This window comes from Cnephaeus nilssonii (genome assembly GCF_951640355.1).
Source record: "Cnephaeus nilssonii genome assembly, chromosome: X".
NCBI lineage: Eukaryota > Metazoa > Chordata > Mammalia > Chiroptera > Vespertilionidae > Cnephaeus > Cnephaeus nilssonii.
Window position 1 is genome coordinate 75,260,645 of NC_137071.1, and position 25,300 is coordinate 75,285,944.

The window sequence follows — 25,300 nt, forward strand, 5'->3', positions numbered from 1 at the left end:
CCTCGAGTTTCCCACGCTGCCAGACAGTCCAGTTTCTCCCCCAATGAATCTGGATTCCCAGATTCTCACCCGGAACTGGGGTTCAGCGCAGTGGGGAGCTTCCGTTTCCCTCCCACTAGAGAAAGCCAGCGGTGCACTTAGCAGTCAGTCCTCTCTTCACGCACTCGCGCGCGTGCCTCCAGACCTCTGCCTTCCGTGGCTCCCCTGCGTTTCCGCCTGACAGTCCAGATTTCCCCTGTATAAGCCTGGGTCCCCAGGGCCTCGCCCAGAACTGGGGTTCAGTGCAGTCGGAACTGGGGTTCAGCGCAGTCAGGAGCTTTTGTCTCCTTCCTGCTAGAGGAAGCCAGCCAGGCACTCAGCCGCCCACGCGCGTGTCTTCGTACCTCAGCCTTTTGCAGCTCCTCTGATTCTCCGTGTGCTTTCCTCTTTCTTTCTACTTGTAGAATTTCCGCTCAGCCAGCTTTCCTGTGGTTCTGGATGATGTTCGTTTTGTCTTTTAGTTGTAGTTTTGAAATTGTTGCGCGAGGCAGCAGTTTAGGTGTTTACCTATGCAGCCATCTTGGTTTCTCTCTGTAGGTCTTTATTTATTGCCATTTTTATTTTCTTTATGGCTATGATCCTCTCTCCTTTTCTTCTTCTTAGAGCAGTCCCTTTAACATTTCTTGCATTGCTGGTTTGGTGTTAATGTACTCCTTTAACCTTTTTTTTCTGGAAAGCTTTTTATTTCACTATCAATTTTGTTTTATTTAATATATACATACATATATATATACCAGTATATATATATATATATATATATATATATATATATATATATATATATATATATTTGTTGATTTCAAAGAAGAAGGGAGAGGGAGATAGAGATAGAAACATCAATGATGAGAGAGAATCATCAATTGGCTGCCTCCTGCACGCCCCACACTGGGGATTGAGCCTGCAACTCGGGCATGTGCCCTGACCAGGAATTGAATAGTGACCTCCTGGACTCACCATCAATTTGAAATGATAGCCTTTCTGGATACAGTAGTGTTGGATTTAGGGCCTTGCTTTTCATTACTCTGATTACTTCATGCCACTCCCTTCTGGCCTGATGTGTTTCTATTGAGAAGTCAGTTGACATTCTAATTGGAACTCCTTTGTAGGTACTTTTCTATCTCTCTCTTGCTGCCTTTAAGATTCTTTATTTTTAACATTTGCCATTTTTATTAGGATGTGTCTAGGTATGGGTCTCTTTGGGTTCCTCTTAATTGGACTCCCTATTCTTCCTGAACTTGTGAGACATTGTCCTTTACCAGGTTGGGGAAGTTTTCTGTCATTATTCTTTAAACAGGTTCTCTGTTCCTTGCTCACCTTCCCCTTTTGGTATTCCTATAATGCAGATGTTGTTATGTTTTGTGGTGTCCTAGAGCTTCCTTAAGCTATCTTCTTGCTTTTTAAAAAAATATTTTTATTGATTTCAGAGAGGAAGGGAGAGGGAGAGGCAGATAGAAACATCAATGATGAGAGAGAGAGAATCAGTGCTTGGCTACCTCCTGCACACCCCCTACTGGGGATCAAGCCCGCAACCCCAGGCATGTGCCCTTGTCTGGAAATAAACCTGGGACACTTTGGTCCTCAGGCTGATGCTCTACCCACTGAGCCAAACCAGCTAGGGCTATCTTCCTGTTTTTCAATATTTTTTATATTCCATTGTGTGTTTATTTCTACCTTGTCCCCCAAATTGCTGATTCGCTCCTCTGCTTTGTCCAATCTACTTTTAATACCGTCTAGTGTGTTCTTGATGTCAAATATATCATTCTTCATTTTTGTCTGGTTCTTGTTCATGGCCTCTATTTCCTTTTTCATACTGTTGTAATTTGCACTAATTTCTTTTTAAAAAATTTCTTTATTGATTAAGGTATTACATATGTGTCCTTATCCCCCCATTACCCTCCATCCCCCCCACTCATGCCCTCACCCCCTATTGTCTGTGTCCATTTGCACTAATTTCTTTAAGCATCTCTATAACCATTGCTTTGAACTCTATGTCTGATGGGCTGCTTGCCTCCATTTCATTTAGTTCTTTTCCTGGAGATTCCTTCTTTTTCTTCATTTGGGGTTTGTTTCTTTGTCTCCCTATTTTAGCTGCCTCTCTGTATGTGCTTCTATGAATTAGATAGAACTGTTATGTCTACCAGTCTTTGTTCGATCGCCTTATGTAGAAAATGTCTTGAGGGATCCAATGGTGCAATCTCTTTGTTCACCTGATCTGAATGCTCTAGGAATGCCACTTGTGTGCGTATATTCAATGCAACAACAATAGGAAAGATTAAGAAGGAAAAAGAATAGAAAGCAAAGCAAAATAATAAACAAATAAACAGACTACTAAAAGATACATGACCAAAGACTTAGAAGGTTATAAAGAAAAAGGGAGAAAGAAGAAGATGAAAAAAATGGCTATATGGAGCAAGAAGGAATTTTTTAAAAAAACTAGTAGAGGAGGTAAAAAGAAAATGAAGCTGGAAATAAGTATAACAATAATAATGAATTTACAATGTATTAATAATGGATATAAGATATAGATAGTAAAATGGAAAAAGGGGAAATAAAGTAAGGAAAATTAATAATAACAGTAAGAATAGAAAAAAGTAGAATAGAATCAAAGAGAGAAAAATAGAGATATTCAAGAAAAAAATGTAAAGAAAGGGAAAAAAGGGGGGGGGGGACAAATGACAAAAAAAAAAAACAAAACAAAAAAATCCACTCATACATACATAGACCAAAAAACAAAACTGCACACACTCATACACTGAAAAACCTTTGGGTCCACTATTTGTGGAGCTCACTGGATTTTGCTCTAATGTTGCTGAATCTGGTCCTTTGGTGTATCTATCCTGGGCTCCCTGAAAGCTTCTCTTGTGCAGGTCAATGTGAGTTACTATCCCTTTCTGGCCCTGGGCAACCTGATTGATGTCTGAGCTGAAGCCCCTAGTAGTTCAGTTGGCGCAGACTCTTTAGCCCAGATGCTGGGTCTGCCTTGAGTGTCACACTTTGATTGTCTCTGTTCTAAGCTGTACTTCCTTCCCCCTCGGAGCTGGGCTCTGTGGGGATATCCTGGTCTTGGCTGTGGATGGCTTGATCAGAGTCATGTTGGGAGTGGTGCCAGTGGCTTGTGGGAGGGTTGCCAGGCCCTTCCTCTCCTTCTAATGCCTTATTTCTGTCTGGTTTGCTGGCACCTCCTCTCTGTTACCTGCAGGGGCACAGATTTTCTGCCCCTGGGTGTTTCCCCTTGCCTCATGTTGCTACAGGATTATGTTAAGTTTAAGGTTAGGGTTAGGATTAGGGTTAGAAGCAGCTGTTTTGCTGGTAGGAAAGAGGAGACCTCCCCTGTGTTCCAGGTGGGCACGGCTGATCTTCCTGACCTACTGTCCAGCCCCCTTTCTGCTCACCCACACAAGTTCCTCCAAGAAATAGAAGACCCCCCAGATTCAATGTTGGGTGTGTCCTTTAGACCCCTCCAGTGTAGGCTGGCTCTGAGCTCCACTGTATGGCCCTTCCCACTGGTCAGGAGGAGCCCCCCTGGCTGCACTATGGCAGGTGCTAGTGCTACTCTATCCAGGGACTTCAGCCCCATGCTTCCACTGCTGCACCCACTCTACAGTCTCCACAGCCAGTGCCCTTGAGGCCACCTCTCTCTTTAGTCTCCACAGGTCCTCAGTTCTAATAGGTCCATGTCAGGGGAGGCTACATCCCCTCCCAGCTTACAGCACAGTTCCTGCCTCTGAGCTGTGGTGATGGAGCCGAGGAGCTGGACTCCAGGGCAGTGGTGGCAGCACAGTAGCGGTGGCAGTTGTTGAGTACACAGCAGGGAGAAGAGCCCTGCTGGGTCAGTGGTGGTCAAATGGTGGTGGCACAATGTCTAGGCTGGGTCCCGTCAGGTCCACGGTTTCAGGCTGGCTGAGTGTGTGCCAGGTGCAGAGAGTCCTCACTGGTGTCTGTTGCAGATGTGCAGTTCTGAGTTGTAACCTCTGTGGGCACCGGAGCAGGATATATGTGGGTTTCGGCCCAGGCCAAGGTGATTCCAGATGGTGGCAAAGCTTGGTGTCTAGCTGCTGCCGCTCTCCATAGCCTCCTCCTAAGGACAACCTTGTAAACCTTTCAAGGTGGCATGCTCTCCAAGCTGGTGCTGTGCCCAGGGAGTAGCTGTGGCGGCAGCAGAGGCTTTTTGGCCAGGAGAGCCCAAATCGCCTGCCCCCAAGGCTCCTAGGTGATCCATCGATCATACTTTACCTCACACACACAAAGACACACACTTGTGCACGTTGACACACACTTGTGCACGTCCACACACACTCACTCTCTTACTCACACTCTCTCCCTCACTCCAGACCTACCGGCCACCATGTTTCTTCCTTCCCGTATTGAGAAAATATTTCTTGAGTCAGTTTTCAGGTGCTGATACAACAACGAAGGTCTTTTATGGTCTGCAAGAAAATGAAGCCCTTGATATTATGTCTTCTCTTCCCATCATCTCCTAGATGTCTGCGGTGTCCTGCAGTCACAGGGAGATGGTGACATGACTGTTATGAAGTCATTTCAGGCCCTGAGTGATGTGTATCTGTTCTATTTTTCCAAGTGTATCAAAAGCACCCTAGCTGGTTTGGCTCCATGGTTAGAGCGTACGTCCGTGGACTGAAGGGTCCTGGGTTCGATTCCAATCAAGGGAATGCACCTCGGTTGCAGGCTCAATCCCTGGTCCCGCATCGGGACCTGTGTGGGAAGCAATCAATTGCTGTGTCTCTCCCCCTTCCTTCCACTCTCTCTCTCTAAAAAATCAATGGAAAAATATTCTCTGGTGTGGATTAACAAAAAATAAACAAAAATGACATTCTGGCTATGTCATTCTGTGTAAAAATCAGTCACAGTCTCCTGCCTGTCAGTGTCTCTGAAGTGTCAGCATTTACTTGTATTTGAGGAAGAATGAGCTTTAGCATTCATACTACCAGCCTTAATACCTAAAAAGTGAGTAATGTCTTTTCTCCAGTGTTTTGGTCTTCAGAAATGATGGGCCTTGTTGTTGTTGTTGTTTTTAATGTATTTGGGCACATGATCATTTCTAGCATTGTCCATAAATAAAGTAAATAATTTCTACATTCTGTACTCTTGTGTATGTTGCCTGGGCTCTTTCCACTAGACTTGTCACCTTCACAGAGGGCCAAGAACTGGAGTTCAAAGAGGCTTATATATCCTATATAATAAAAGCCCAACGACTGAAACAATGGAATGACCAGAGACCAGAATGACCATGGCTTCTCGCCCTGGTTGGCCCTGCCCCCCAGCGGGGACCCCCACCCTGATCGGGGGCATGGAAGCCTGCAAACTGCCTGTGGCCCTTGCCCCGGCTGGCCCCGACCCCCAACGGGAACCCCAACCCCAATTGGGGATGTGGCTGGCCTGCAAACCTCCCACGGCCCCTCGCCCAAGCCTGCCCCGCCCCCCAGCAGGGACCCCCACCCTGATCTGGGGTGTGGCCAGCCTGCAAACCTCCCATGGCCCCTTACCCCAGTAGGCCCTGCCCCCAGCAGGGAGCCTCACCCTGTTCGAGGGCGTGGCCAGCCTGAAAACCTTCCATGACCCCTCCCCCCCCAGTGGGGACCCCCACCCTGATCCAGAGCCCCCATCAGGGCAGGCCGGTAGGTCCCCACCCGTGCACTAGGCCTCTATCCTATATAATAAAGAGGTAATGTACAAATTGACCTCACACCCTCACAAGATGGCTGCCTACGACCAGGCCAGCAGTGGGGTTAGTGAGGGATGACCAAACAACTGAACAAGCAGGCTGCGTGGGGCGACCAGGCCAGTGTGTGGGGGGGGGAGTTAGTGAGAGATGACCAAATGACTGAACAAGTAGGCTGTGTGGAGCGACCAGGCTGTCAGGGGGGATAGTGAGGGACGACCAAACGACCAAACAAGCAGGCTGCATGGGGTGACCAGGCCAGCAGGGGGAGGCCATGAGGGATGACCAGGTCGGCAGGGGGCGCAGTTAGGGGCGATCAGGCTGACAGAGAAGGGCAGTTGGGGGTGACCAGGCCAGCAGGGGGGGCAGTTGGGGGTGACCAGGCCAGCAGCAGGGAGCAGTTAGGGGCAACCAGGCCAGCAGGCAGGTGAGCGATTAGGAGCCAGCAGTTCAGGATTGTGAGAGGGATGTCCTACTGCTGGTTTAGGCCCGGTCCCTGGGATCAGGCCTAAACCAGCAGTCGGACATCCCCTGAGGGGTCCCGTATTAGAGAGGGTGCAGGCTGGCCTGAGGGGACCACCCCCCGCCCGTGCACAAATTTCGTGTACTGGGCCTCAGACCTATATAATAAAAGGGTAATATGCAAATTGACCATAATGGTGGAATGACCGGAATGACTGCTCTACCATTCACTATGAGGCGCACTGACCACTGCTTTGTCTCTTTCTCTGGTTGGCAGGCTCCAATTGCCCGATGGTGAACGGGGAACCAGAGGTGGGTGGCGGGGGATGTGGGTGGCACCAGGCCAAGGCCCCTGCCCTGCCAGTCGACCTACACACAGGGGGTGGTCCATAGCAGGGATGGGGCCAGCAAGTGGGCAGGAACGGTCGTCCTCTCAGTCCTTCCCCCTGTCTGTCAGGCTCTGATCACCTAATGGCGAATGGGGAACTGAGTGGCAGTGGGGGGCAGGTCCAACTTTGGGCAGCTGGGGATGGTGGCCCTGATCACAGGCTAGGCTTAGGGACTGTACCTGTGCATGAATTTTGTGAGCTGGGCCTCTAGTCTATAATAATAAAAACATGCTAATTAGAGCAGATGTCCTTCCAGACGAAGCCTGGGCTGCGAAGGAAGCCCGGGTCCCAGGTTCCTGCTGGAGGCCAGAGGGAAGCCCAGGTCCTGGGTGCCGGTGGCTGGCCTGGGTCCTGGGTGCTAGAGGCCGGAGGGAAGCCTGGGTCCTGGGTGCCAGAGGGAAGCCGGTGCCAGCAGCCGGAGGAAGGAATGCCTACTCTTGCATGAATTTCATGCATTGGGCCTCTAGTCCTATCTAATAAAGAGGGAATATGCTAGTTGACCCTCACACCGTCGCAAAGATGGTGGTGCCCACGCCAATAAGGAGGGAATATGCTAATTGACTGCCATGCCCTCAAAGATGGCGGCGCCCACAGCCACAAGATGGTGATGACCAGTCCCTCAGCCCTGCGTGCCTCCAGAGTCCCCCCAGTCCCCTCAGTCCCCCAGCCACCCAGGGCCACCCGAGGCTCAGGTAACCAGGGCTGCCTGAGGCTTGCGCTGCCAGCAGTAGCAGCAGCAGCAGTGTGATGGGGACGTTGCCTTCTGATTGCCGGGTCGCCTCCTGCCCCTGAGGGCTCCCAGACTGTGAGAGGGGTCAGGCCAGGCTGAGACCCCCCCTCCAGTGCATGAATTTTCATACACCGGGTCTCTAGTATTTATATAATACAGATTCTATACTACGAAATACATTTCTACTGATTTATTGAGTAAAGCATCCAAAAAAAACATAAATCTGTGTTATATAGAAAATGCTATTGGTCTTAAGTTTGTTCTCAGTACTCCAGTTTAAGATTGACAGTGCCTCTCCTTTAGTGTGGAGCCAGCTGAGGGGCAGTGACCTTGAGAAGGAGATGAGTAGGCAGAAGTCTCTATTTGAGGAGAGTTAACCTGAGTCTTTTTTCTGAGAGTTATATTTCCTCAGGGGCAGTAGCATAGTGGTAGAAATTAGCATGGAGAGGGGAAGTGCAGCAAGAATTTGGAACTACAGGGGAAGGGGTAGGAGAGGTTACATGGATTCGGAGTTATGAAGGACTTTGACTACAATATCTTGACGAATTTATGACAGCTTCAATCCAATTGTATATTCTAAAGTGAAATAATGAGTAAACACATTTAATTTTTAAACACTGATGGAAACAAAAAGAGGATTCTGGTTCCCTCAGGGTTTCCAGAAAATCAGCTTTAGATGGAGTTCTACCCCCTACCATATTGCCTTTATCTCTTCAAAATGTAATCCAAAATACTTTCTCAAGCATGTTGACTGAGAATTTACCACTGAACTGTCCTAGTTCTTAATTATTGCCATTAATTCTACTAGTACTGACAACCAAGATAGCTTAACCTGTCTGAGCATCTGCAAAATGGTGATTGTAGTGCCTGTCATTGGGTTAAGGACCAGAAAAATTAATTTGTGTATGTCAAGTGGTTACCTCAGTGTCTGGCACATAGTGACATGGCTTTGGCGTCAGACAGACCTGAGTACTGACCTGTGTTCTGTTCCCTACCTATGTGACTTTGGGCAAGTTACTTAAGTTTTTGTGCCTTAATTCCCTTATCTGTAAAATGGGTCAATACCTCCTAAGATTTTTGCAAGAGGTAGATTAGTACTAATATGGTAACAGAAGCAAAAATAAGCCATTTAAAATTTTTGGTTTTCATTATTATTTTTTAATTATTTTTGCCTTCTCATCTCTTTTAGGTGCTTCCAACTGCACAGTTTGCCAGTGTCTCCGCTATACTTGCTCTGCCAAGCACTATGCAATCTATACTGCAAAATCAAAGACCTGAAGTAAGTTGAAATTTCCTTCAAACTCTTAGGTATTTGCAGGTATACACTAGATGTCTAGAGTTCAACTCCTAGCTGATCGGACCTCAAAACAAAGTATAACTAGTGCTCAATTTCTCCATAGAAGTACAGCAAAAGAAACGATGTGCTGTGAGCCTAGGAGTAGGGAATGAGGTACAGATCCCTGCCAGCCCCTCCTGCCTTTTTCCCATTTGCATGTCCTGTTTTTGCTGTAGTGAGTGGGTGGCAATCTGTAATGCCTAAGAGACTGCTGCTGTCCTGGACTTACTTCCTTTTCTTCGGGACTCCCACTGTCTTCCCCCTTGGTTTTCTTTCAGTTGTGTCCTGTCCAACTCTATGCAACTTGATAATCCTTTTCTCTCCCTGAACCGTTCCCCTGCAGTTATTCCCCAAAGTACCACTGCTCAGAAGCCTCCACCTCTGCCCTGATCTTTTGTCCTCACTCACTTTCAAGTGCCTTGTCTTGTTATCTGTCCACGTCACTTGCACACAGGCATGAGCCCCCTTGGTTTCCCATCACCTCGCCACACAGATCAGTGTGTGCTCTCCTTCCTTCTTGCCCCAAAGGAAGAGATGGCCTTTCTAAACCTACTCATGCCAATAAATTCATTTCCCTTTTCTGTATTTTTGTGAGCATTTATTTCATTTTACACAGCACAGAAGTACAAGATATACAACCCCTCCACCCTACTACCTTGTAACCAACCCCACTGCACCCTATACCCCCCCGCACCCATCCACTCCTACTTTCCATCCCCTGACTGATCCCAATCTCCCTAGGTAATACCTTCTTTGCTAAATTTTTTTTTTCCTTATTCAAATATACATCTGTAACATAAGGCACACAAAAAATCTATTAATATACATAGCATACATATATACACACAATACTTTCGGGGGTTTTGTTTCACAAAAAAACAAAATTGACCTTTCATATATTTTTGAACAGTAGAACAGATACTCTTCCAATACAGTAGGGCAGGATCTGTCCCATTCTTTTTTAAAAAATATATTTTATTGATTTTTTACAGAGAGGAAGAGAGAGGGATAGAGAGTTAGAAACATCGATGAGAGAGAAACATCGATCAGCTGCCTCTTGCACACCCCCCACTGGGGATGTACCCGCAACCAAGGTACATGCCCTTGACCGGAATCGAACCTGGGACCCTTGAGTCCCCAGGCCGACGCTCTATCCACTGAGCCAAACCGGTTTCGGCTGTCCCATTCTTTTATATAGTTCTTGTGTTTTCAAGCTTTCTTCAGCTGTCTCCTTCCCCATGGCTCGTTTCTCCCAGTCAAAAGAACCCTCTCTCAGCTCTATATCTACATCACGCCTTCCCTTCACAGCCAGGGGTCCTTGAAGAGCCCCCTTCGCTGGCTGTACTTCCTTACTTCCTGCTCCCACTCTCCTCAGTACTGTCAGTTTGGCTTCTGCTTCTCCCCCACCCAGATTTGCTCAAAGATCAAAAGTGAATGCCAGACCCAATGAATACTTTTTACCTCCTGTCTTAGAGGCCCTCTGCAGCCCTGGGCACTGCTGACTTGCTCCCCTGGCAACTCTCTTCACCCTATTCTGAATACTCTTAAGTATTTCATTGCCTCATGGTTGCCAGTGAGGAGCAATTTTACCCCCCAGTGGACATGTGGCAATATCTCGAAACATTTCTGGTTGTCATAACTTGGGGGATGTGATACTGGCATCTGGGTAGAAACCAGAGATTCTGCCAAACATCCTACAGTGTACCAGCCATTTGCAACATAGAATTATCCAACTCCAAATGTCAAGAGTGCTGAGTTTGGGAAGCCCTGCCCTAGAAGGATATAAACAAGCTCAAGGATATTTCTGATTAAGTACAAGCTAAGTATCTTGTCCCCATTTCTGATGGTTATCCACACTTGTCCCAAAAGGAAATAGCCCAAAGTCACATCTAGCTGCTGCAGAGATGTCAAGGGCCATAACTTCAGTTTCTAGGTCCACAGTGGCTAGGTGATGTCCTGGGCTCCTCCAGTTGTCTCAGTCTGGTGTGACTCCTCACCATCCTTCCACCTGTGGGCTAAACTATGCACTTAGTCCTTCCTAACAAAGCTTATTGCCATGAAAGGTAGAGAGGAAGACCATCTTCCCCCTCCCTCTTTCCCATCACCCCCTCGCTTTGGAATTTAATTTCCCACTGGGATATGTTCTATTCCACATTTCTGAATTCACTGAGGGGTTTGTACCCAAATTCCCCTCCCAAATTTATCCTGGTGGTGGGTTGGGGGACAGGATCCCTCAGGATGGCACCATACTTTGGTCAGTGGTATAGACCAGCAAACCCTCTGTGCACTACAGTTGCTGACTCACCTTGGCAGTGGCTTTTGTTCCATGTTCACATTTGATTGTCCCCAGTTCTGCTCACTGGGAACTGGGGAGGATTCTCTTGTCATGGGCTGAATAGTCATAGCAGTCCTGGACTGCAGCTGGTGTGGTGTCTTCTGTAGACAGTCCTGAGGGATTCTCTTAGGGGTGTCAAATCTCTACTGTTATAAGCCCAGGGGGCAGGGGGGGTTAACCTAGGCCTGTTTTGATTATTTCTTCTGATATAACTCACTCAGAACATGAATGAGCTTCTTGTTCAGTTCATCCCCGGATACTCTTGGGGAGCAGGAATCCCAACTACCCATCAGTCACAAAGGTATCTCCCTGGCCAGTTCTGACATTTTCTTTGACAGTCCGTGGTTTGCTGCTGCTCTTCTGGTGCCAATTTCTGACTTTGAAATAATCTGGTTCCATAGAAGAGTAAGCCGCTCGAGTTAGCTTAAAGAAAAGGGGATCTGGGTAGAGTGGATTTTTATACAACACAATTGAAGGAAGTGGAAAAATGGTTGAGCCTCCACTCTCTTATCTCCAGGGTCTCAGGACCAACTTGCCCCTGCTTCTCTGTGCCTCTTTTCTCTGGGATGTCATACTGGTGTCTTCTAAGACACTTGGCCTCTGTAAAGCACATGGCTCTGCTTTCCCCTTAACTAGAGACAGGCCTTGGCCGAGGCCTCCATGTCCATGGCTCTGACCTTGGCCCCAACTCCAACTGACCCACTGCTTCACTGCCCAACACCATCCTGACTATGAAATCTGCCTCTCTTCTGATTGTCTAGTTTGAGAATCTGTTTGGCTCAGGATGGGTCAAATGTCCACTCCTGCTGCAATAATCTAGATCCTAGGTAGGGACGGAGAGGGTACCCAGGTCCCTCAGATACTAGGGTGGGGGTGTTTAATACTTATGCTCTGGAACAGCGGTCGCCAACCTTTCGGACCTCACGGACCACCGGTTGGTGACCACTACTCCAAAGGTTTCCTTAAACAATCGGTCGGCAACCTTTCAGACCTTACGGACTACCAGTGGTCTGGGGACCACCAGTTGGCAACCGCTGCTCTGGAACACAAAGAGGATCATCAAAGCATTTCTCTCCCACCTCCCACCCTGCCTCCCTCCAACTCCACTAGTCTTGTTCTCCCACTCATTCCCTCCCCCCACCAAAACTTGATATCCCTTTGGGATATGTTTCTGTTGTATTTCACATTTCTGAATTTAAGGGTTCTGTAACCAGATGCCCCTCTCACAGTGGTAGCAAATTTCCCTCCCTGAAAAATTCACAAGATTACACCAAAGGCAGTTCCAATCCCCGGGCCTGTGAGATGCTGGAGGTCTTCTCAGCTGTTGGGGCTCAAAGGCTCTCTTGTTTCTTTGGGGTCCTTGAGGGTCTGTTCCCTGGGCCCCCACCATAGAGGGGCCCCAGTAGGCAGCCTGAGATGGAGCTCCTGCTGTGAAGGCTGCCCCTGGTAGGGATGGTGTGGGTGCTTCTGGGAAGGGAATAGGGGGGCATTAGAAGGGTATGTGAATGAGGAAGGGAGCTGGACAGGAAGGGTTGCTTGTGAGACTGTGGACCTAGGCTTGAGAGTCCCAGAAAAATAAAGCTGTTTCTACTGATCTGAGATGTCCCTGCCTCTGCCTGCCATAGGTGTACATTTTCTGCTCCACAAAGCTGCAGGAGGCCTCCACTCCCTATTCCCCCTCTGCATCCTTCTGTCTTCCTCTTCCTCCTACAGCAGCAGTAGCAATAATAGTAGCAGCAACAGCAACCTCCACCTTGTTTTCTCCTCACCTGCTCCTTTTGCCCCAAACACACTGGTAGTAGCCAGGCCTGGCTCCTGTGGAACCTGCTTCCATTCCCAGGAAGACGCCATCTCCTGTAGAGAAGTGGGCAGGGTTAAATCCCATTCTGGGGGTTGGAGAGGTTGGGAGGGAAGATGGGGTAGTACCGAGTGTGGTAATCTTACAGCCCGGAGAAGCTTCCACCTCCGCAGTTCCTTCTCTTTCTGAACCTCAGCCAGTTTGGCCAGGGTCAGCTGCAGCCGATAGGCTGCCTCTTTGCACTCCATTTCGTGCTTCGCAGGAAAGCTCCTTCATGTTGGAGGCCAAGGCGTGTAAGGCCGATTTGTGCAGTTTGGTGAAGTCTTGTAGCCACTGCAGCCTGCAAGCGTGTAACTGGCGGCCCTGCCTGCGGGCACAGCGCACACCCAGGGCCAGGCTACCCCAGGCACAGGCTTCTTTGGCCTCACTGGTCACTGCGCTGTTCTCCAGGATGGCCCTGAGCTTGTCTTCCACCTCCGCCCAGGACAGGGATATATTCTCCAGGTAGAACTCAGGGCCTTTTGTGTGTCTGGCCATTTTCTCGTTGACGAAAGCCACCACATTGCCATGCTGGAACCCATCAGAGGTGTCCTCGGGTCTCAAGGCCATGATAGCAGAGGGCCTTAGGGGCCTGGCTGCACTGCAGGGATGAATTAACTAGTCGTTCCCTCTGTTAGGGCCTCTGCAGTTAGCCCCATCCCCAAGGCTCCTCCCATCTGCTTTCCCTCCCCTCCTCCTCAGACATCCCCTCCTACACATACACAGGATACCTCCCACCAGGCTTTCTCTCCAGATGCTGACCAAAGGAAGTGTACACTAAGGTGACCAGAAGTCCCGCTTTTGGCAGGACAGCCCCGATTTTTAACAATTTGTCCCGCATCCCGCAGCATTTTTAAAAAGTCCCGATTTTTGGAAAGAATGCACGACAAGCTAGGGAACAGCGGGAGAACGGGAAGGGAATATACGGTTTTCGGCAGCCATGTGGCTATTTAGCCAGGATATGAGTTTTATATTATTTTTGTTAATTTTATAATGTTAATTTAACTTTAATAATAACAAATAATTGTTAAGAACTGATTATCGAGAACTGCTTATCAAAGTTCACATTGTTGATCAGTTGTTAGAATTCGACCACCATTGTTTGGACTTAATGAACAATGGCATTTTTTGGGATTGGCAACGACGAAAACATTTTGTAACTGTCTCTCAGACAATATACATCGTACTGCGTGCTAGTAAGCTAGTTAAACAAGTGATGTCATTACAAATCAGCTATTCAGATAATTTAGGTAAGTAATTTATTTATTTATTTCATAAATACATAAATTTTCTTGAATTTAGCAGACAGTACTCGTATTATTTATATTTTATAGTGGCGGCAAAAAGTCTAGCGCCGGCCTTGAAAGTGACACTTACGACTTACTTTACGGCAAATTCAGAGGAAAAATAATACAAGTTAGTATTGTTATTATTTAGAAAGAAATATAGGATTAAAATAATTTTTAAAATATAGTTACTTTATAACAATCAGATTAATTTAATTTATAAACTAACAATAAAATATGTTCATGTAATTATGTACCTACTTACTGTGTTTTTAAGCAATATGTATATAATAATTTATAATATAATTTTAAATTATTTTTTTTAGATTTTTAACATAATGAGTAAGAAAAGAGGATGCAAATTCAACGATGATCTAAGAAGTGAATTTCCTTTTATTAAAAAAACGAAAAGCGATTACAATATAAACCAAATTTTTAATCAAGAACCCCCCCCCCCCCCCTGCCCCAGCCGAAACCGGTTTGGCTCAGTGGATAGAGCTTCGGCCTGCGGACTCAAGGGTCCCAGGTTCGATTCCGGTCAAGAGCATGTACCTTGGTTGCAGGCACATCCCCAGTAGGGGGTGTGCAAGAGGCAGCTGATCGATGTTTCTCTCTCATCGATGTTTCTAACTCTATCCCTCTCTCTTCCTCTCTGTAAAATATCAATAAAATATATATATTTTTTTAAAAAAGAACACCCCCCCCCCTCCGGTCAATGGTGTCCCGCTTTACCAATGTTAAAATCTGGTCACCTTAGTATACACGGACCACACCCACTGGCCACACCCGCTGACTCTGCACTGCACCCCCACCCCCCTCAAGCCCAAAGAGAAAGGATACCTTTCCTTGCAATGGCTCCGGGGCAGGGCGGGGGGGGGGTGGTGGGGGGGGGGGTAAGGAAGGCTGAGCGCCAACCCTGGAGCCTTATACCCTGAGACTGTACCAATTTCCAGAGATAGCAGGGGTGGGAGCGAATGTGCCAGGAATATCCTTCCCATCCTCCCACCCCCAGGACTTCAGAGGACCCACCATACTGTTGAAAGCTCTTGAAGGTGGAAGAGACAGGAGTGGTCAGAAAAGACTTAGATCCAAGAATGCAAAGCACTTGTAATCATGTATAAAAAAACTTCACCCTCTCTCACCACCACAATGGTTTGTCCCATGCCAGGGGGCGCTCTCCTCCTAGAAATGGAATCTTCTAGAACACAGACAAGCCCAATCCTCTCAGTGGCCTCATGTGCCCACTGGGGAAGAGTTTGGGGCCAGAGAACAGCCTAACCCCCCACTGACCCAGGACTGAGCACTGTGGTCACTATAATGGTCATAAATCCCAGCCTTATATACTCCTGAGACTGGAATCTGCCGCCATTCAAACACCCCACCATCGTCACCCCCATCCCCTGCTATTTCTTCCCTGGACTCCTGCAGCCATTTGACATCAGGTCTGTCTTCTATCCTACCTTATCATCAGATGGGTGATCATGTCTCTTTAAACCTCCAATGGCTTTCTGAATCCTGTGGGATAAACCAGACAGAACCCAGGTAGAGCCCTACTTTGCTACTTATTATATGACCTTGTGCTATAACCGATCGCAGTTTCTGTCTATGGGCTTACAATAGGACTGAATGACAAGCACATGTAAACTTGATGTAATGTTTTCTATAACTCCATTTTTATAAAATGTACAAATAAATCTGTGTGTGTGTGTGTGTGTGTGTGTGTGTGTGTGTGTCTTTGCACAAGTGTCTTGGAAAAAGAAGGAAGGGTATACACCAGACTTTTCTTTTGAATAGTTAATTTTTTATTGCTGAGTAGTATTGTGATCTGTAAATTACCACTTTAACTATTTTTTTCATTGTTTAAAGTATTACAAATAGTAGTATATATATCTCCTTTTTCCCCCCATTGACCTTCCCCCTGGTCTCCCCTACCCCCTGGCACATGCCCTCACCCCCCACCCCCAGTGTCTTGTGTACATTGGTTGTGCTTATATGTATGCATACAAGTCCTTCTGTTGATCTCCTATGGACCCCCCCACAACACTCCCCAGCCTTACCGCTGTAATTTGACAGTCTGTTCAATGCTTCTCTGCCTCTGTATCTATCTTTTTGTTCATCAGGTTATAATGTTCTTTATTATTGATAAATGAGTGAGATCATGTGGTATTTTTCTTTCACTGCCTGGCTTATTTCATTTAGCATAATGCTCTCCAGTTCCATCCATGCTACTGCAATTGGTAAGAATTCCTTCTTTTTATAGCAGCATAGTATTCCATTGTGTAGATGTACCATAGTTTTCTAATCCACTCATCTGCTGATGGGCATTTAGGCTGTTTCCAAATCTTAGCTATGGTGAATTGTGCTGCTATGAACATAGGGGTGCATATATCCTTTCTGATTGGTGTTTCTGTTTTCTTGGGATATATTCCTGGAAGTGGTATTACTGGGTCAAATGGCAGTTCCATATTTTAATTTTTGAGGAAACGCCATACTGTTTTCCACAATAGCTGCAACAGTATGCATTCTCACTAGCAGTGAAGAAGGGTTCCTTTTTCTCCACATCCTCTCCAGCACTTGTCATTTGTTGATTTGTTGATGATAGCCATTCTGACAGGTGTGAGGTGGTACCTCGTTGTTTTGATTTGCATCTCTCGTATGATTAGTGACTTTGAGCACGTTTTCATGTGTCTCTTGGCTTTCTGAATGTCCTCTTTTGAAAAGTGTCTATTTAGGTCCTTTGCCCATTTTTTGATTGGGTTGTTTATCTTTCTTTTGTTAAGTTGTATGAGTTCCCTGTAAATGTTGGAGATTAAACCCTTATCGGAGATAACATTGGCAAATATGTTCTCCTATGCAGTGGGCTTTCTTGTTGTTTTGTTGATGGTTTCTCTTGCTGTGCAGAAGCTTTTTATTTTGATGTAGTCCCATTTGTTTATTTTCTCCTTAGTCTCTCTTGCCCTAGGATCTGTGTCTGTAAAGATATCGCTATGACATATGTCTGCAATTTTGCTGCCTATGTAATCTTGTAGGATTTTTATTGTTTCCTGTCTTATGTTCAAGTCCTTTAGCCATTTTGAGTTTGTTTTTGTGTATGGTGTAAGTTGGTGATCTAGTTTCATTTTTTTTTTGCATGTATCTGACCAGATTTCCCAGCACCATTTATTAAATAGGCTGTTTTGACTCCATTGTATGCTCTTGCCTCCTTTGTCAAATATTAATTGAGTATAATGGCTTGGGTCCATTTCTGGGTTCTCTATTCTGTTCCATTGGTCTATATGTCTCTTCTTTTGCCAGTACCAGGCAGTTTTGAGAACTATGGCTTGGTAATATAATTTTATGTCTGGTATTGTGATCCCTTCTTCTTTGTTCTTCTTTCTTGGGATAGCTATGGCTATTCGGGGTCTTTTTTTGTTCTGGATGAATTTTTGGAGAGTTTGTTCTAGATCTTTGAAATATGCCATTGGTATTTTAGTAGGTATTGCATTGAATCTATAGATTGCTTTAGGTAGTATGGACATTTTAATGATGTTGATTCTACCAATCCATGAACATGGCATGTTTTTCCATTTGTTTATGTCTTCCTCTATCTCTTTTTTCAATGTCCTATAGTTTTCTGAGTACAGGTCTTTTACGTCCTTGGTTAAGTTTATAACTAAGTACCTTAATTTTGTTGGTGCAATGGTAAATGGGATTGTTTTTTTCATTTCTCTTTCTGTGAGTTCATTATTGGTGTATAAAAAGGCCATAGATTTATGTGCGTTAATTTTGTATCCTGCTACATTGCCAAATTCATTTATTAGGTCTAGTAGTTTTTTGATGGAGTCTTTGGGGTTTTCTATGTACAGTATCATGTCATTTGCGAATAAGAACAGTTTTACTTCTTCTTTTCCAATTTGGATGCCTTTTATTTCTTCTGCTTGTCTGATTGCTATTGCTAGTACTTCTAATACTATGTCGAATAGGAGTGGTGAAAGTGGGCATCCCTGTCTTGTTCCTGTTCTTGGGGGAAATGAGTTTAGTTTTTGCCCATTGAGTATGATGTTGGCTGTAGGTTTGTCATATAGGGCTTTTATTATGTTGAGGTATGATCCCTCTATTCCCAATTTGCTGAGAGTTTTATCAGGAAAAGGTGTTGGATTTTGTCAAATGCTTTTTCTGCATCAATTGATATGATTATGTGATTTTTGTCTCTCAGTTTGTTTATGTGATGTATCACGTTTATTGATTGCGAATATTGTACCATCCTTGCATCCTCGGGATAAATCCTACTTCGTCATTGTGTATGATCTTTCTAATGTATTACTGAATCTCATTTGCTAGAATTTTGAATTTTGTTGAGGATTTTAGCACCTATGTTCATCAAGGATATTGGCCTGTAGTTCTCTTTTTTTATGGTATCTTTATCTGGTTTTGGAATTAGGGTAATGCTGGCTTCATAGAAAGAACTTGGAAGTGTGCCTTCCTCTTGAATTTTTTGGAATAATCTGAGGAGGATAGGTTTTAGTTCTCTTTGAATCCTTGGAACAACTCCCCTGTAAAGCCATTTGGACCAGGGCTTTGGTTTGCTGGAAAATTTTTGATCGCTGTTTCTATTTCTTCGGTAGTTACCAGCCTATTCAGGTTTTTTGATTCTTCTTGGTTGAGTTTTGGGAGCTTGTGTTTTTCTAGGAATATGTCCATTTCATCTAGGTTGTCCATTTTGTTGGAATAGAGTTGTTCATAGTATTTTTTCATAATTGTTTGTATTTCTGTGGGATCGGTTGTTATTTCACCTCTTTCATTTCTGATTTTGTTTATTTGGGTCCTCTCTCTTTGCTTCTTGGTGAGCCTGGCTAGAGGTTAATCAATCTTGTATATCCTTTCAGAGAACCAGCTATTGGTTTTGTGTTTTTTTTTTTGGTCTCTATTTCATTTATTTCTGCTCTGATCTTTATTTTTTCCTTCCTTCTGCTTACACTGGGCTTTTCTTGTTGCTCCCTTTCTAACTCTTTGAGTTGTAGGGTTAGGTAATTTATTACCATTGCTTCTTCTTTTTTTGCTGTAGGCTTGTAGAGCTATGAACTTCCCTCTCAAGACTGCTTTCATTGTGCCCCATAGATTTTGGATTGTTGTGTTTTCATTGTCGTTTGTTGACATGATTTTTATTTCTTCTTTGATCTCTCTGGTAACACAGTCATTGTTTAATAGCATGCTATTTAGTCTCCAGGTGTTTGAATTCTTTTGATTGTTTTTATTGTAGTTGATTTCTAGTTTTATGCCATTGTGATCTGAGAAGATGCTTGATATGATTTCTGTCTTCTTGAATTTGAAGAGACTTTGCCTGTGATCCAATATATGGTCTATCTTTGAATATGACCCATGTGCACTTGAGAAGAATGTATATTCTGTGGCTTTGGGGTTAAATGTTCTGAAGATGTCAATTAATTTCATCTGAGCTAGTGAGTCATTTAGGATTGATGTTTCTTTGCTGATTTTTGGTTTAGAGGATTTGTCCAATGGTGATAGTGGGGTATTAAAGTCTCCTACTATGACTGTATTGCTGTCAATATCTCCCTTGATATCCTCAAGGAATTTTTTTTAATGTATTTGAGTGCTCCTTATTGGGTACATATAAGTTTACCAGAGTTATATCTTCTTGTTGAATTGCTCCCTTTAGTATTATGAAGTGGCCTTCCATATCTCTTATGTCCTTCACTTTGAGATCTAATTTGTCAGATATAAGTATTGCTACCCCAGCTTTTTTTTCATATCCATTCCCCTGAACAACCTTTTTCCATCCCTTCACCATCAGTCTGTGTGAGTCCTTTGTTCTGATGTGGGTTTCCTGTAGACAGAAGATATATGGTTCATGTTTTCTTATCCACTCAACTACCCTATGTCTTTTAATTGGGGAATTTAATCCATTTACATTTAAAGTTATTATTGATAGGTACTTGTTTGTCGCCATTTTTATTCTTTATTCCTGTGTTCCTTCTTTACTTCCTATTTCTTCTTTTTACAGCAAACCCTTTAGCATTTCTTGCATTGCTGGTTTGGTGGTAATAAACTCCCTTAGTCCTTTTTTGTCTGTGAAGCTCCTGATTTCCCCCTCAATTTTTTTAAATATATATTTTATTGATTTTTTTACAGAGAGGAAGGGAGAGGGATAGAGAGTTAGAAACATCGATGAGAGAGAAACATCGATCAGCTGCCTCCTGTACACCCCCTACTGGGGATGTGCCCGCAACCAAGGTACATGCCCTTGACCGGAATCGAACCTGGGACCTTTCAGTCCGCAGGCCGACGCTCTATCCACTGAGCCAAACCGGTTTTGGCTCCCCCTCAATGTTGATTGATAGTCTTGCTGGGTACAGTATTCTTGGATTCAGACCCTTCCTTTGCATGACTTTGTATATTTCATTCCATTCCCTTCTGGCCTGGAGTGCTTCTGTTGAGAATCAGTCGCTAATCTGATGGGGGATCCTTTGTCGGTAACTTTCTGTCTCTCTTGGCCACTTTTAATATTCTTACTTTGTCGTTGGTGTTTGCCAATTTAATTATAATGTGCCTCGGCATCGGTCTTTTGAGGTTCATTTTGTTTGGGACTCTGTGAGCTTCTTGGATTTGTGTGAGTTTTTTCTTCCCTATATCAGGGAAGTTTTCTGTCATTATTTCTTCAAACAGGTTTTCTATTCCTTGCTCAGTTTCCTCTCCTTCTGGCACCCCTATTATGTGGATGTTGTTTCGTTTTGTGTTGTCCCAAAGTTCCCTTAGGCTCTCCTCTTGTTTTTTAAGTTTTTTTTTTTTACTAGATGCTGCTCTGCTTGGGTATTTTTTTCTACCTTGTCTTCTAGTTCACTGCAGCTCTCCTCTGCTTCTTCTGGTCTACTGTTGATGCTTCCTATTGAGTTTTTTATAGCAGCGATGTCATTTTTCATTTTTTCTTGGTTCTTCTTCATTTCCTCTTGGTTCTTACACATATTGTTCAATTTGTCTTCCATTCTTTTCAGCGACCTTATGACCATTTCTCTGAATTCTTTCTCTGGCATATTGCTTGCCTCCATTTCGTTTGCTTCCTTTTCTGAGGTTGCCTTCTTTCCTTTTATATGCGGGCTGTTTCTTTGTCTCCCCATGATGTCTCTTCTCCGGTTATCTGGTTATGTAGTTCTCTCTCTCCTTTTCCTAGGCAAAATTTGACCTTTCTGTGAGAAGGTGCAAAACTCCTCTGAGTCCGCGTATTCGCACTGCTTGAGGTCCGGTGTTCCTAGGTTCACAGCCGTTCCCTGGGTGTTGTTGTTGTAGATTTTTAGACTTCCTAAAACAGTCACTCTCCCCTTCAAGATGGCGTGGTCTCCGCATCAGAGCCAGTTGCTCCAGGAGAGATTTCAGCAGCAGTGGAGGCTGCCTGGTCAGGGGAACCTGGTCCGGCAATCCCCAACAGTCCCTTGCAGTTTGGCTGTCCCTCAACTCACAAATATACACTCCCCCTGCGACCACACACTCTCTTTTTGTTCTCTCACTCACAAACTATCTTGCAGTCTGCCTTCCCATAGGCAGCCATCTTTCCAACTCCTATACACCAGACTTATAACATTGGTTGTCTCTGTGAGATAGGAATAAAGTACATTTAAAAAATATATATTATTCTTTATATTTTCTCTATTATAAAAATAATTTATTAATAAACATTATATTTTTCAAAATACAAAACATTTTTCTTATAACTTTTTATAATTTTTAAGTATATAGTAATTGTATATATAAATAATATTTATTTACCTAGAAAGTAAATGTCTCCCTATAACACCACCCTTCCCCCAGTCTTGGAGCTAACCACTGCTAATAGCTTGATATATATCCTTTCAGTCTTTTAAAATAGGCCATAGCAGATAATTGGCAGTTTCTCAAATTAAGCCTCCTCTCTCTTACCTCTTGACCTTTGCACAGGTTTCTCCATGAGTGGATTGTCTCTCAGCCCCTCTCCCCACTCCCATTCTTCTTATCCACCTAACTCCTGTTTAATTGCCATTCCTTTTCATAACAGCACTCAATTACTTCTTCCACTAATAAGTGTTCTTGATCCTCTAAAACCCATCCAAAGCTAGGCTGAATTGTGTCACCTTTTTGTGTCTTCATGGTACTTTGTCCATACCATTTGCAGTATTTTTCACATTATATTATAATCCACGATTTTCTAATTTTTCCTCATTAATTGTATGTTCCTTGAGGGCAGGGTCTGGGGCATAATTATTTGTGTTTTCAGCATATAGAACAGTGGAAAGCACCCAATAAGTTAATTTGTTGAATTAATTGAAATAATTCATTACATCAGTAAGGTGCAAATAGGTACCTTTAAAGAGAATCCTATTTTCTTTCTTCTCTGAAATGTCTTTTTCTCCACACAGACTGATGTACTGCCACCTCACAGCTTCTTGTAGTAGAGACCTCTCCTTAGTATTTGAATCCAACCAGTATCTGACAGATTTGGGATTTGTAAAAAAATACCCCGGAAGTTTCAGTAATGAAGCTTCTGTGTGAAGGATTAACACAGACAAACTGTATCTTACAGAACTGAGGTAAATGATAGCAGGAATATTTGTTATCTGTCCATATAATTTTTGTCAATTTCTGTTTGTGTTGGGGGGAGAGCATGAGTAAGGTAATGAGGTCATTCTTCTGTTTTCTGATGATTTTATGGATGCCTTATTTCTCCTGCTTCTTGTGGGGTGTTAGCAGTTGTTCTCAGCACCAGATGGTCACTCATTGACCTGGATTTTAGCGAAACAAAACTGCATGCTTCAGCTTTGAAATTGCTCTGTGAAGGCTTAAAATATCCAAATTTCAAATTATATAGGCTCAAGTAAATAGTAACTATTAATTTACATACTGCAAGAAAAATGTTTAAATATGCAACTCAAGATGGATGTTGTGTGGTCATAACACATTTCAAGGAGTCGTAAAGAGGAAGGGTAAAAGTGACAGTACTAGCCCAGCCAGCATGGCTTAGTGGTTGAGCATCAACCTATGAACCAAAACCTCAAGGTTCAATTACCAGTCAGAGCACATGCTGGGGTTGTGGGGTTGATCCCCAGTGGGGGGGTGCAGGAGGCAGCCTATCGATGATTCTCTCTCATCATTGATGTGTCACCCTCTCTCTTCTTCTCTGAAATTAATAAAAATATATATTTTTTAAAAAGTGACTACCTAAAGTTTTTCCTATGTAACAAGTTAAGGAAGAATTTTCACTGTAAGAGGTAGTAACATCAATGACAATAATAATAACCAAGACTTCTTAAATAATTACTTTGTTCAAAGTGTTGTATACATGACTTCCTTTCATCAACACAGTAGCTCTGAGAGGTTCAGATTATTATCCCCATTTTAGCACAGTAGGAAACAGATGCCCAAAGTCAAAAGACTGAATTCAAAACTCAAATGTTTCTGATTTCAAAGTCTATGGTAATGACCTTAGTTAATAAAAAGTTTATCATACGTGTATTAATAAGGGTTCTCCAGAGAATCAGAATCAATAAGATGCATATAAATATATAGAGAGATTTATTTTAAGGAATCAGCTCATGGATTATGGTGGCTGTCAAGTTCAATATCTGCATGGTAGGCCAGCAGTCTGGAGACACAGGGAAGAGATGATATTGCAATTCAAGTCCAAAGACAGTCTGCTGGTAGAATTTCTTCTGGGGATGCCAGTCTTTTTCTATTAAAGCATTCAACTGATTGCATGAGGCCCACCCACATTATAGAGGGTAATTTACTTTACTCGGAGTCTACTGATTTAAATGTTAATCTTACCAAAAAACTACCTTCACAGAAACATCTATAATAATAAAAGTGTAATATGCTAATTAGACGGCCTTCCGGATGACCTTCCAGATGAAGCCAGGGCTTCAAGGGAAGCACAGGTCCAGGGCACCTGCCAGCAGCCAGGGGAAGCCTGGGTCCCAGGTGCCGGAGGGAAGCCTGGGTCCCAGGTGCCAGAGGGAAGCTGGTGCCAGCAGTCAGGGAAAGGAAGGCCTACTCTTGCACGAATTTTGTGCATCAGATATCTAGTATAGAATAATGTTTGACCAAATATCTGGGTACCATGACCTAGCCAACTTGACACATAAAATTAACCATTATAATATACTAGAGGCCCAATGCATGAAGATTCATGCAAGAATGGGCCTTCCTTCCCCTGGATGCAGGCAACGCCTTCACTCTGGCCTGGAGCCACCTTTCCACCTTCCCATGCTGCCCAGAGCCCCGGAGTGGCTGGGGTGTTGTGGAATGCCTGCATCCCGCCCCACCCCCAGCCACTCCGCGCCTGTGTATGCAAATTTACCCACGATATTTGTTGGGTTAATTTGCATACTCACTCCTGATTGGCTGGTGGGCGTTGCTAAGGTACAGTTAATTAGCATGTTACTCTTTTATTAGGTAGACAAGTAGCCCTGCACATGAATTCGTGCGCCAGTAGCTCATCAGTAGCTCGCTGCCACCCTCCAGTAGCTCTCCGCCCACTGCCCCGCCCTCCTGTAGCTCCCCTGGCCCCCCCTCCCTCTGTCCCCCCTCATAGCTTGCTGCCCTACTCCCTCCTGTAGCTCTCCACTGCCCACTTGTAGCCAGTAGCTCGCTGCCATCCTCCTGTAGCACAAGGACTCTTTGGCCACTGAGCTCTTTTTGCCAGGCTGTATATGGAATATAGGGTCATTGTGGAACTTGGGATAAGACTGATTTCTTTCTTGAATCCCTAATCCCCCATAGGTTAGCAAAATGTCACTTCACAGATATGTGCTGTGGAGCCCTTGCCTCTAACCTCAACAGAAATGAGAACCTAACATTCTTAGACTTAAGTGGAAATGACCTCAAGGATTTTGGAGTGCAAATGTTTTATGATGTATTGATTCATCCAATATGTAGACTACAGACATTCTAGTAAGTTCTGTGGTGGGGGAAGTGGGAGGGACAGAGTCAGGACAGGCATGTTGGATTTGATCATAGCCAATTTCAGTGAGGAAAGAAGAAAAACTGAGGGTAGGCTATGCCTAGGCAAAATATCAAAGTAAGTGAAATTACCAACAGACTTCCTCGTTGGACACAGGGGCAGCGAAAGAGGCAATGAACAGGCAGCACTAGATCTCACTGCTATGAGAAGCAACATGTGTAGGCAAAAGAGCACTGGATCTAGATTCTGCTAGGTCTGGCTGAAGCACTAGGTCTAGCATCT

General features: G+C 44.4%; 1 protein-coding gene and 1 pseudogene across 2 annotated transcripts; one reads left to right on the forward strand and one right to left on the reverse strand.

Annotated features, from left to right (window-relative positions):
- Positions 1-3,278: 3,278 nt before the first annotated feature.
- LOC307095339 (NACHT, LRR and PYD domains-containing protein 12-like) lies at positions 3,279-25,009 on the forward strand (annotated as a pseudogene). Its single transcript has 7 exons — positions 3,279-3,308; positions 4,371-4,661; positions 4,862-5,004; positions 8,490-8,579; positions 22,479-22,649; positions 22,763-22,933; positions 24,838-25,009. The product of its transcript is annotated as an NACHT, LRR and PYD domains-containing protein 12-like (transcript).
- Positions 12,167-13,378, reverse strand: TEX13B (testis expressed 13B; the record flags this gene model as incomplete). Its single annotated transcript, XM_079765623.1, is given in 6 exon segments — positions 12,167-12,460; positions 12,466-12,550; positions 12,552-12,620; positions 12,725-12,825; positions 12,916-13,035; positions 13,037-13,378. Coding segments are annotated over 6 exon segments (1,011 nt in total).
- Positions 25,010-25,300: the final 291 nt, after the last annotated feature.